The sequence below is a fragment of the Pithys albifrons genome, chromosome 3 (genome assembly GCF_047495875.1).
Source record: "Pithys albifrons albifrons isolate INPA30051 chromosome 3, PitAlb_v1, whole genome shotgun sequence".
Classification (NCBI taxonomy): Eukaryota; Metazoa; Chordata; class Aves; order Passeriformes; family Thamnophilidae; genus Pithys; species Pithys albifrons.
In genome coordinates, this window is record NC_092460.1 from 5,626,231 (window position 1) to 5,637,652 (window position 11,422).

An 11,422-nucleotide genomic window follows, 5' to 3' on the forward strand; every position below is an offset into this window, starting at 1 on the left:
TTCAGTTTCAAATCATTAGAATTTATTTTTTGTTGTAACTGTGCAGTTTTTAAAATTCTACAGTAATGATGAAGTCATAGGCTACTATGTTCTTTAAGTGTGGAAACAGCTTTCAAAAAACAAAGACCATGCGCTACAAGTGAGGAACAGGCCATTGACTCTTCAGCTGGAATATACAGACATTTTTGATAAATACTGATCACTTTAACACTTAAATGGAATGACGTGTTCAGATTTCTATGCAGTTCACAATGAAAACAGCATGGCAAGTTACATAAAAGCTTCAACTTCAAGGACCCTTCCTTTTTTGTTAAATTAACTACTTGATTAGAAAAGAGAAATGCAAGATTATTTGAAATGGGAGTATCACCTGGACAACTTCCCCCACATTGTTAGCAAGCTCCTGTTATCAAGATGATCCCATCAGAGCTGGCAGTTAAGTTAAAATATATATAAAAAAATCCCCTACACTGCTCTCAGCCTCAGGAGTTTTAACAGGCAAATATATCTTTATGAATTTGGAATGGGTTTTCAAAAACTGTATCTTGACATTTATTGCTTTTACTTGTAAACCTGAAATCCAGTTTATTCCTTTGACAAGTGCCAGAAGTACCGAGTCAAAGGATGCATGTTTGACTTATATCTTTGCATTCTGGTTAAGAAGAAAGAAAAAGATGACCCACACTCAAGAACACACATACACCTCCATCTACAAACAGCCTGTACAGACTAAAGCAGAACAAGATAAGTTCTAAAGTAGCAGTAATTAAAAACATCAATAGGGTAGAAACTCAGCTTATCCAACCTATTTGCAAACTTCTCCCATGCTCAGCCATAGTTTAGCTGATGCAGAGGGAAGTTTGGCTCTCCTGCAGAAAGGAGCAGTTTCTACAGATCAGAATTTTGGAGCGCAAAGGTACATTTTACTGGAACTGGCAGGCACAGTGCCATGTATACTCTTCATGCTTACATCTATTTAGACTGTTTTATGGCTGCTTAAGGAGGAGTGTGAGGTGAGGACAGAACCCAGACTCATTACAAGCACTGCACAGATCTACCCCTTGCCAGTTAAGCTGGCAATGTGGTCTCTGTAATACCATTCAAGGGAGGGACTGGGAGGATGCAAGAGATACCTACTTTTGATACATTCCAGCTCATCTTGAGCATCACCAGGCTAAAGGTGCTACCCAGCATAATCGAGCTAAACTGCAATCTGCTAGAACTGAGATGAAAGGGATGTTACTTTAATAGACAAATTTGTTACAAGACAGTTTGAGAGACTGCATTCCATAGGTTTCCATCTCTTCCTCCTCTACTCCCAGAAGAAGAGACAAGCAAACAGGATTAAGTTAGTATGTATTTGTGTAAACACCAGAACATTTTGCTATACAATAGAAAAAAGTTGCTGCTCTTATGTTCTTAGAGGAGCCCTGAAGACCTTGGAATACCTGTATCCTGCAACTATTAACCTGTACCACATGCATTTCCTGTTTTGTACACAAACTGAAAGCAAGCTTGAACAATAGTAAATAGCAACTACACTCCTGCAGCAGGCAAGAATGCCATGTTGCGGCTGCTACTCCTTCACTTTGGATATGTAGTCAGCAATTTTGTTGATACTATCCTCTTGCTGTTCTAGAGCATCCAGTATGATGCCCATCGGGGTCTTCTTCAAGCCTATTCCCTCCATCTTGTTCTGCAGCTTGTTCTGTATGTTCCGGAGCCTCAGCGAAGCATGGACAAACATCACTGCACGACAGAAACACGCTCGTTAATTGATAGTGCCCAAGGAGTGCATAGTTCTTGCAGCACTCATCTTAAGACACATTCCAGCATCGTGACATCACTTGAAGACGATGACATATCAATAACTGCTTAAGTAACCACAGGTATTTAATAATAACGTTAAAGATGGCTTGTGCCATTTTGTGTCCCTTTCCCAAAAGTTCTGTTTTGGGATCATTTAAACAGAGATAGCAAAGGCAACAGCCAATTTAGACTCGGCAGACTTATCTGACAAAGCTCAAGTTACACTCCTCTAGTCCCACAGAGAAGAGAAAAATTACTTACAGAGGAGAGGAAGTGTGATCCCAAACATGAACACCATGACATCTCCCAGGTAGGAGATCAAGAAGTAGCTAGACAGCATGATGGCCACTACAAATGTGGTTGGGTACTGCTTCTTCATCTTGCGGAGTATATCCTTGTTGTGTGACATCCACACAAAGCCCAGGAACACCAGCACCACCACAGTACCACCAATGACCATGTTCAGGGGACTCAGAAATCTGGAGAGAAGAGGGAACAAAAGAAAAAAATAAGTGTTCAATATCAGAGCCTTCATGACTTGTGTGCACAGAGGAACAGCTTGCTCAGTAGTAACGTTACCAGGGAGGTAAGGCATTGAACAGGCAGTTGCTGCTGTCAAGACCTTTACCAAGGTCTTCAGCAGAAACTAAATAAAGCAACAGGTGCAACTGAACAAGCAACTGTGTTTAGATAATCTTTGTCTTTACATTCTCTTCCTGAGCTTAGCTCAGGATAATGAGTTTCTGCAGCACCTTAGAATGGAGCACTTCCCAGCAGGACCCCTCTACCTCTGCATCAACTCGTTTGATATCACACCCAGAGTCAGCATATCTAGAGAGACGATGGAGCCAACAGTTGCCCAAGGGACCAATCTTTTCTCTTCACATGGCAAAACCAGGCTCAGCCTAGGCCTTCAGATTAACTAGCTTTTCATAGTACCTTGTCCAGGTTTGCAAAATGGAACAGGTAGGAGAATATGGAGTAAAGGAAGTTACTTCACTATTTCTCATTTCTGAACAAATCCTCTTACTAGTTTGGAACCAAACAAAAGAATTGTATGAACTGCAGAAGGAGCCTGCCACCATCAGCACAACAGATGGAAGCCCAGTCCCAAGCAAGCATGTCCCAGAGTCAGAAGGAACTAGAGTATGGGATAAAGGTTCTACAGGAAGGAGAGGAGGCCTGGCAAGAGTCACTGCTGAGTTTTGTATTCTATTATTGTTATCAGAGTTTCCAAGCAAACAAGCCACCAAGTGCATCAGGTTTGGACTATAAACAGCAAGTCCCTTTTTTGGACCAGAGTGAGAACATCACCTGCCCAAACCACTTTCCCAAGTATTTAGAGCTTCCTCAGAGTCCAGCTTTCAGCAAGGATTTGGCTGAGCTTGTTTCTGTACTCACACAAAGTCAAGGCTCTATGATATTTCACTTCTATAGTAAGAAGTTATGTGATTTCATGTGCCTTCTGCTTTACTGGCTCGCACATGCACTGATCTGGTTACACAGCAGCTGAGGTCTCTGAGCTATTACAACTATGGCAGCAGCACAACACCGCCCCGATAAAGCCAGACAGACTCAAGATTTTCCCCAGCAGACTTAGCAGCACGTCTTGCTGTTCCAAAGCTACCAGGCACAGTGATTCACCACTCCACCCCACTGACGAGGAGGATGCCATGGTTTGTGGTCTGTGCTTCACATCCGGCATGGGCAGAAGAAATGTGCTGGTACGTCAACACTCCACCTGCAGTGCCAGGGAGCATTTCCCTAGAGAAGGAAGAACCCCCAAAATTATTTCAGAGCAAGGACTGGCTCTTGATTCTTTAAGTCAGTTGTGCCAACAGGAGACAGGACAACTGGACAGAAAAAGAATAAAATTCAGACTAGTTCCCCACCTGCTTCTGCTCCTCAAAAAAAGCCAACAGGGCTTTTTGGAAGTGGTGATAGGGCAGACTTGCTTGTTACATCTGAGTCACTCCCTGTAGCCAGCCAGATTATATTTAGCTTTGAATTGTCAATCTAAAGTTTCCAGACTGGAAAAAGTGAACAGCATTGCTCTGGAAGGAAATCAGTTTCATCTGTGCTCCTCGGCAGCAGGAGAAGGAGGGTGACTCATGACTGGACCGCACTGGTGCCTGGTTTATATACATACTATCTTGGAGCAGAAATGGCCAAACTTAGGTAACTCACAGCAAACAACTTTTTGTTGCCAAAACATCCATAGACAAGATAATCCTGGAAGCAACACAAAGCTAGGCAGAGCTCCACACTGCATTTTCCACATGCCTGGTAGATGCTCTCAAAGCCTTATCTTCCCTGCTCTTTCCTCTACTCTTATTACAACTTCAGAAACTTGTGATGAAGAGCTATCCCTCCATATTTATAAGGAAGAGACCAAAGACTTCTCTGCTCTACACTTCTTTCTGGTATTACACAGGTTCAGTAGAACTGATTGGCTGTAAGGGATATAAAGGGGAGTGTGTAGGGGGGCACAATGCATTCAGAAGACCCCACTTTCCTGAGGAAAGTGATTTGAATTACATGTTTTCTGAAGTGGGCTGCATTCCAATGTGTACGAGGGAACAGTGAACACAAGTATCGAGTGAAGGCATTCAGAGCTCCATGAACACAGACGGGCATTGCAGTTGCCACTAAAAACTGGTATTCAAATCATCAGCCATGTGTCCACAGACTTCACTGCTGGTGATTGCAGTACTGGATAGGGTGTCACATGCCAAGCTCCCCTTTATTGCTTGACTCGCCCACAGCATAATTTACAGCACTATCTAAGATTACCCTAGAAATTCATATATAGAAAATTCTTCTCATGCAATGACATTTTTTGGGAAGGCAGACCTACATTATCATCTCACTCAGATCTGTTCACACTCTGCTCTCAATAACATGATAACTAAAGACTAAAAAGGAAAAACATGGACACGTTATTTTAGAACGTCAGGGCCTGGGGAAAAAAGAGAGCTGTGTAACAGCCCTAGAAGTCACTCTACAGCTGAACCACCAACACTGGTATTGGCCTTCTTTATACAGAGGTCAGAACACAACATGACAAATTTGTGCTCAGGTGAGGAGGCTGGAAGTCTTTCAAAGATGCAGAGACAAAGTGACCAGCCATGAAGGATGTTACAAGATACTTTCTAAATATAATTCCCTTCAGCAGGGATTTATGAGACCTCTCAAATACCTAAAAATGTAATGCACAAAACCATCAGCATGGCAGTGGTGTGGTGACCTGAGTTTATACTGCTCAGATGATGCAGGGGGAGGAAAAACCCTTTTAGGGTTGGAACTGAAAACCACCAACTTCTGTGACCCCAAAAGGAGCTGGTATGGCAGGATTCATGGCATTTGGGTGTGCCAGTGGCCCAGAGCACCCTGTGTGGATGATCTCCTTCTTTGCTCTCTGTGGTGGACAAGGTACAACCCTGGTAGGATGCTGTGACCTCTAGTACAGGTGGGACAAACTGACAAGGAAAGGCCACCACCCAGCTTCAGTTTCAACAGTGTCATAGCAGGACTTGCCCTGCAAAGATCAGGCTTCCCGCAGCATCTGCCTCAGTGCAAAGCAAAGAGACAGGGAAAATAAATTAAACAAAAGAAATATCCTGCCCAGCTGCAGGGACACAGTCCTGACACTTTGTATTCATGGAAGCAATCTCAGGAGAGCAGAGATGCTGGGGGTGCAGTTGTGTGGGAAGAAGTACTGGCAGCTACTCCTGGCCAGCAGAAACATGAAGATGAAATACTTTCTTGTTTTAAACTAGATTCATATTTCCACCCTCTGCGCTACACTCATCTCAAGTTAGAATTCTCACATAGGTTCAGGGAAGCCCAAAAAGCTCTGCTTTCAGTGAGTCACCACATCACCTCTTCTTGTCAGGTTGTTTCATACCTGCACAGCCTTCCAGCAGAAGATGGGGAGGACACACACCTGTAGTGTTGGGAAAAAGAGCATGGCAAGACACACCCTTAGGGCAGGACAAGAAGCCTCCAGCAGCACAAGCCCAGAAATAGGACAGGCCACATAAAAAGTAAAAGCAAGACAGCTCTATCCTCAAATCAGCTCCATATTAGAAGACTGTATTGGGGCAATTATTGGGGCAGTTGCTGTCACATCTGTTTCTTCTGCATGTGACCAGGCAAGCCTGAACAAAGGCACTGAGTAGGAGACTGGCACTCATCAAGAACCAAACTTCTTTTACTTAGTGCAGCTCAGTTAGGCTGTTGCATTAAATAAGAATGAAAATTCCCTCTTTGAAGGCCTTTTGCTCCACCATGTCCCAAGCAGTGGGAAGGTCAGAGCACTAAAATGCTTCCCTCCTCATTTGGATTAATTTAGATAACTTGAAAGATGAAGTTCTGCCTCTCTCCACCTACTTGGAGCTTCACTGAGGTTATGCAGCTGTAATGAGATGTAGCACATAAATAGCACGTTGTTCCAGGTGACAGCCCTCAGCATTCATGGATTTAGCAATGCTTCTGTACTTTCTGTTGTTCACTTGCATTGCTTTGAGAACAGGAGAGAGATTCCTTCTTGCAGCCCAGACCTTTATGAAGTTACATACTAATATTATTATGCAACATATGTTTTAAAATTATGTTTTGCTCACTCATTCTTAATTTTTCATCAGGCATGAGAGAAACTAAACATTTTGCTGCTCTGGGGTTTTTGTTTCAGCCAAGATAGTGGTCTGGAGCAGGAAAAAAAGGAATTAAAAAAGACAGGCAGTCATTGATTGCTGGAGTTGTACAGATGGACAGTAGATACTTTTTAAAAAGTGGCAAAGAAAAGAGACATCGACCCTTGGGCTGCAAGGAGGGCATTATTTCAGAGGAGAATGAGCACTCTGATGCTCACAGAGATGCAGCACTCTGAAATCCAGCACACTTTTTAAAAAGCTTCAAATTTAGAAGCTAATTTTTAGCAAGTACATGGCAACAAAAGCCTAGAAGAAATTACATTAATTTAAGTAGTTAAGTAGGAACTACATGACAGAGAGGCCTTGTTGGAGTAGGTGGAAGAACAGACAAATTCCACTTATTAACCAAATTGACTGTTTGAGGGGAGTTGCAAACTGCTGTGGGAGGCACTGAAGGCACCAATTTTAATAAAGATCCCAAGAGGGTTCACAGTGACAGGGCCTTGATTTCAGTGTAAGAAAGGGGAGTCCAGTTCCTCTTTCAGTGGGAGAAAGGGCACAACTTTGTAAAGATCTTGTTTTTATCAGTGATCTACTGCAACAGAGTTTTCCGGGGGGGGGGGGGGGGAGGGGGGAGGGGGGGGGAAGGGAAAGCACACAAATCCACAGTCATTCTTAAAGGAATTTGCAGGGAAGGACCGTGGAAGAGACAAGGCTGCTACCAGCTGCCTGTATTTGTGGAGTGGCACTAACCCAGGAGTTTTAGTTTTTTGTTCACTGATTTATTATTTTCTACCCATGCCTGCAGGCTGAAAGTAAAATCTACATTAACACAAAGCCCAGAACTTCATTTACATGTAACAGTAGCTTTGGGAGAAGGCAAATGGAAGGAGAAAGGCAGGGACACGATGCAGTAGATCATTGCAATTCCACTGTGCTCAAGGTAAGGTCATTCAATACCTTGAAGAGAGAGGGAAAAAGGAGGAGAGCTCAGCTTTGTTGAGGAGAGAGGCAGTAAACTAAAGCTGTGGCAGTAAGAACTGTACCTCCAGTATCAAGAAAGCTCTAGGCTACAATTTCTGAGTCAGCCCAGTGCAACCACAGCCACCAAGTATTGCAATAGCTGAAAATATTATCTTTGCATTACAAGTCTGTCTATATAATTAGATGGTTTAAGAACAGGCAGAGCTGGTCATGGGCTAAGTTTAGTTTTGATCACGGGAAGACCACGACCTTAGGGATTTCAATAACCCTGCCCTTAGGCCTGTATACAACTCTGGAGTTCCTAAAAAGCCATGATTCATCATTTATCACTAAGGGGTTCCTGCCCGGGACAGAATTAAGTGCAGGACAACTATTTAAATTTATCAGGAGAACTTTCTTTAACTTTCCCCCAGTCTGGCCAAGTGAAAATATTTTTATCAAAAGAAATAGACACTTTTATCTATTGAAGTATTATCCCATTTCCTTTAGAGTTGTTCTCCTATTTGATTTTATTTCAGTCTTAGAAGAATCAGGTTCATCATACGCCATAAAAAAATATGTGAGATCAAGATCCCACTCCAGGTGGTGTTCATCCCTCCGTCTACAACTTAGAAAGTTATCACTCAATATTAAGGTATTATTAGAATTGCAATTCTGATATTAGTTTCCATCTCCTGTGGCTCTCTTCTTCTTCCCCCTCCCACCTCAGCTCAGTAGTGAGAAGTAACTGAGAGATAAATCTCCCTTGATCCGAAGAAAAGTAACCAGAGTTCAAAAGGAGGAATTTAGGAGTGTGTAAAAGGTTTTGCTATTCTTGTTTTCTGACCGGATATCAAAATTGTTTACATTTTCTTCCCCAACCTTCTTGGGCAGAAGACAAGCCCTGCCTTCCAGGGAAACTGTGATTAACCTGTTCTTTGAGAGGTGGCTACAGCATCACGGTGCTACAAGGGTAAATGAACACAGAAGTTTAGAATAACATGATATGAGAAAAGCATGACCAAGGAACCCTCATTTTACCAGCCTAGTAGTCTATAAAGTTCACTGCAGCATATCCCAAACAAATTAAAAAGCAGAAAGCCTATGACTCTGTGCTGAGCCCTTTACCATCATAGGCATCAAGAAGAAAAAGCAGGATTCTGAACCTGTCCTTCCACAGAGCACAGGCCAAAGCTCCCAGTAAACCAGAAAATCTGCACCAACTTAGATGCTGGGTCAACAGCTTCAAAAGCCTTAACAGGATGCAGAATGCTTACCCTCCAAAAAATGGATTTAGAGGAAAAATTATAGGAATCTGCAACATAAAAGATGTACTTCAGCTAAAGCCACTCTGGCCTAGTGGCTGGGCAATGCTCCAATTTAAGCATTTGCGCAGTTTGTTGAGAGTGTGGTATTCCAGTTTCCATATTAGAAGCTTAATCATCAGCTTCTGGTGCATGTCTTGTTTAAGAGCTTTCTGACCAAAGATGCCAAAGCAATACCTGAAGAAGAGTCACACAGGCTTTGATTCAAAAGATGACTATAAGGTTATTTCCTAATTCTCTTCAGGAAAGCTGGGCCTGACACTACATGGTACCAGCAGATGGTCCTGCCTCGAAGAAGGCAGAATTTATCTACACATATTTTTAAATTCTGAGCAGAGCGTGTCTCAGCGTGCCCAGCCCGCGGGACAGGCTCAGGAGGAAGCGCAGTCGCTGCGCAGGATGCGGCTCCCTCTCCTGCGAGCACAGAAACCATCGCAGCCTCTCCCTCGGCCAAAGGGCTGGAGGAGCTGCCCACGGAACGGGGCGATACCAGGAAACCCTCAGATCTGTGAGACACCGCCAATGAGCACCTAAGTCATAAACCCGACTCCTTTCAAGCCCCCTCTCCACAAGGAAGGGTGTATCCTCCCGCATTTTCAAGCGACACCGGTGGTTTAAGGAGAGGCAGGAAGGGAAAGGGGGGAAATAGGGGTGTAAAGGGGGGAAATAGGGAGGTAAAGGGGGGAAATAGGGAGGTAAAGGGGAGAGAACGAGGAAAGGGCGGAACGACAGTCGGGGGTGGGGGAGGGAAGGGGAAAGGCGGCGGGGGGAAAGGAGAATAGGGAGAAAAGGGGAGAGGGGGAAAAGCAACTGCCCCGCTCCTGCAGCCCGCCATCCCTCCCGGGGCCGGGCCGGGCCCTGTCCATGGGGTCAAGACGGACCTTTTCCATGGGGTCGATCCCTTTCCATAGGGCCAGGCCGGGTCCTTTCCACGGGTCCGAGCCCTTTCCATATGCCAGGCCGGCCCGCAGCGCTCCCCGCCCGTTCCTGGGCCCCGTCCCGCCGCCCCCGCCCGGGCCGCGCACTGACCCCACGATGGAGACGAGCGCGGCCGCCACCATCAGGTAGTTGGTCTGGTAGTAGAGCAGGTTGCTGACCACGCGGTTGTTCCATTTCGAGATGTCCTTGATATCGGGCAGGGCGAAACGGTCCGAGCCGGGGAAGAAATCGTCCCAGGCCCGCAGCGGGGCCACCTGCACCTCCATGGCCGCCGCCGCCGCCGCGCAGGCTCCGGAGCGCCGGGCACCGCCCCGGGGCGGCTCCGAGACCGGCTCCGACACCGATACCCCGGCACAGGCACTGACACCCACACAGACCCCGGCCCCGCTCCTCGCTGCCCGCGGGCAGCAGCAGCACAAGGGGCTCTCTGTGTGTCACCGCCCGCCACACGCCCCGCGGTGGCCGCAGAACCACTGCACGGTCATTGTTCCTCCAGCAAATGGGGATGCGCGTTTAATATTCACGTGGCGAACACGCTTCGCATCATCTGCGAGACCGGGATGAGACAGGAATGAAACAGGGATGAGTGAGAATGAGACAGGGATGAGCGAGGATGAGACAGGGATGAGCGGGAAGGGAGCCGGGAAGGGGCGGCCCTGGGGTGTCCCATGGCAGGGGCTCTGCTTCTGGGGTGATGCCTTCAAGGGGAATTTTATGTCTTCAAAGGGAATTTCAGGTCTTCAATGGGAATTTTCTGTCTTCAGGCTGAATTTTCTCGCCTTTTGTAAACGTAACTGATGTCAGATAACTCCTACAATAGAAGTTGCTTAATGAAGAAAAGAACTCCGCGTTTCAAGCATTGCGTAAGATTTAGGTCGCCAAATAAATATGCATTAGGTAGGCGGAGAATATGTATTAGATAGGCGGGTTCATGTAAATTTATAAAACGTAAGTTTTTACCTCTTGGGTTACTTGGTTTGTGAAAAGCTACACCTTGCACCCTGCGCTAAATAAACAATGTCTCCTTTCTAAACTGGGCTCTGTGTTTAGGGAGCCCCTAAAATGGGAACAGGGTGATGTGCACAGGGAGTCTGAGAAGCCAAAAGCCATCGTGGCAGTGACAGCGCCGGGCCCACCCCACATCCAGCATCCTGTGGGATCCAAGGTGCCCTGGGAATGCCCTCCGGGGTTCCTGGGAAACTCCGAGTGCACCAGGATGATCAGGAGGATGGAGCATCCCTGCTGTGAGAACTGGAATTGTTCAGCATGGAGGAGGTGGCTTAGGGCTGACCTAGTTGTGGCCTTTCAGTACCTAAGGAAGCCTACGAGAGAGATGGAGAGGGCCTGGAGGGACAGAAAAAGGGGAATGGCTACAAACCGACAGAGAGTAGGTTTAGGTTGGATGTAAGGAAGAAATCCTTCCCTGCGAGGGTGGGGAGATCCTGGCACAGAGAAGCTGTGGCTGCCCCATCCCTGGCAGTGTCCCAGGCCAGGCTGGACGGGCTTGGAGCAGCCCGGGACAGTGGGAGGTGTCCCTGGCCATGGCAACCCAACCATTCCATGGCTGTGCCATCAGGGCGGTGGGCGCAGGGACCGCCCTCGGCTGCCCGGGCAGGACAGGCGGGACTCTGTCCCGGGGGGGTTTCGGAGGGAGCCCCCGCCGCATCGCCAGGCGATTATCGCGATTATCGCGCTGTGCAGGCCTCGCCTTCCGGCCCCGCCTCGCGCGGG

The 11,422-nt window shown here is 46.3% G+C and overlaps 1 protein-coding gene across 1 annotated transcript; it reads right to left on the reverse strand.

Annotated features, from left to right (window-relative positions):
* Positions 1–10,166, reverse strand: ARL6IP5 (ARF like GTPase 6 interacting protein 5). Its single transcript, XM_071550270.1, has 3 exons — positions 9,782–10,166; positions 2,071–2,288; positions 1–1,749 (listed from the first exon to the last, which is right to left on the reverse strand). Exons 1-3 carry the CDS (start codon positions 9,955–9,957, stop codon positions 1,577–1,579), a joined length of 567 nt encoding a protein of 188 aa, XP_071406371.1. The 5' UTR covers positions 9,958–10,166; the 3' UTR covers positions 1–1,576.
* Between the last annotated feature and the right edge of the window lie 1,256 nt (positions 10,167–11,422).

What these genes read in the sequence shown, in the direction of transcription:
- ARL6IP5 (XM_071550270.1), bottom strand. Translation starts at nt 9,957, where the DNA reads ATGGAGGTGCAGGTGGCCCCGCTGCGGGCCTGGGACGATTTCTTCCCC. An exon ending in GCGCTCGTCTCCATCGTGGG is followed by an intron (nt 2,289 to 9,781) that starts GTCAGTGCGCGG and finishes TCTTCTCTCCAG; the next exon opens with ATTTCTGAGTCCCCTGAACA. An exon ending in GATCACACTTCCTCTCCTCT is followed by an intron (nt 1,750 to 2,070) that starts GTAAGTAATTTT and finishes TCTGTCGTGCAG; the next exon opens with TGATGTTTGTCCATGCTTCG.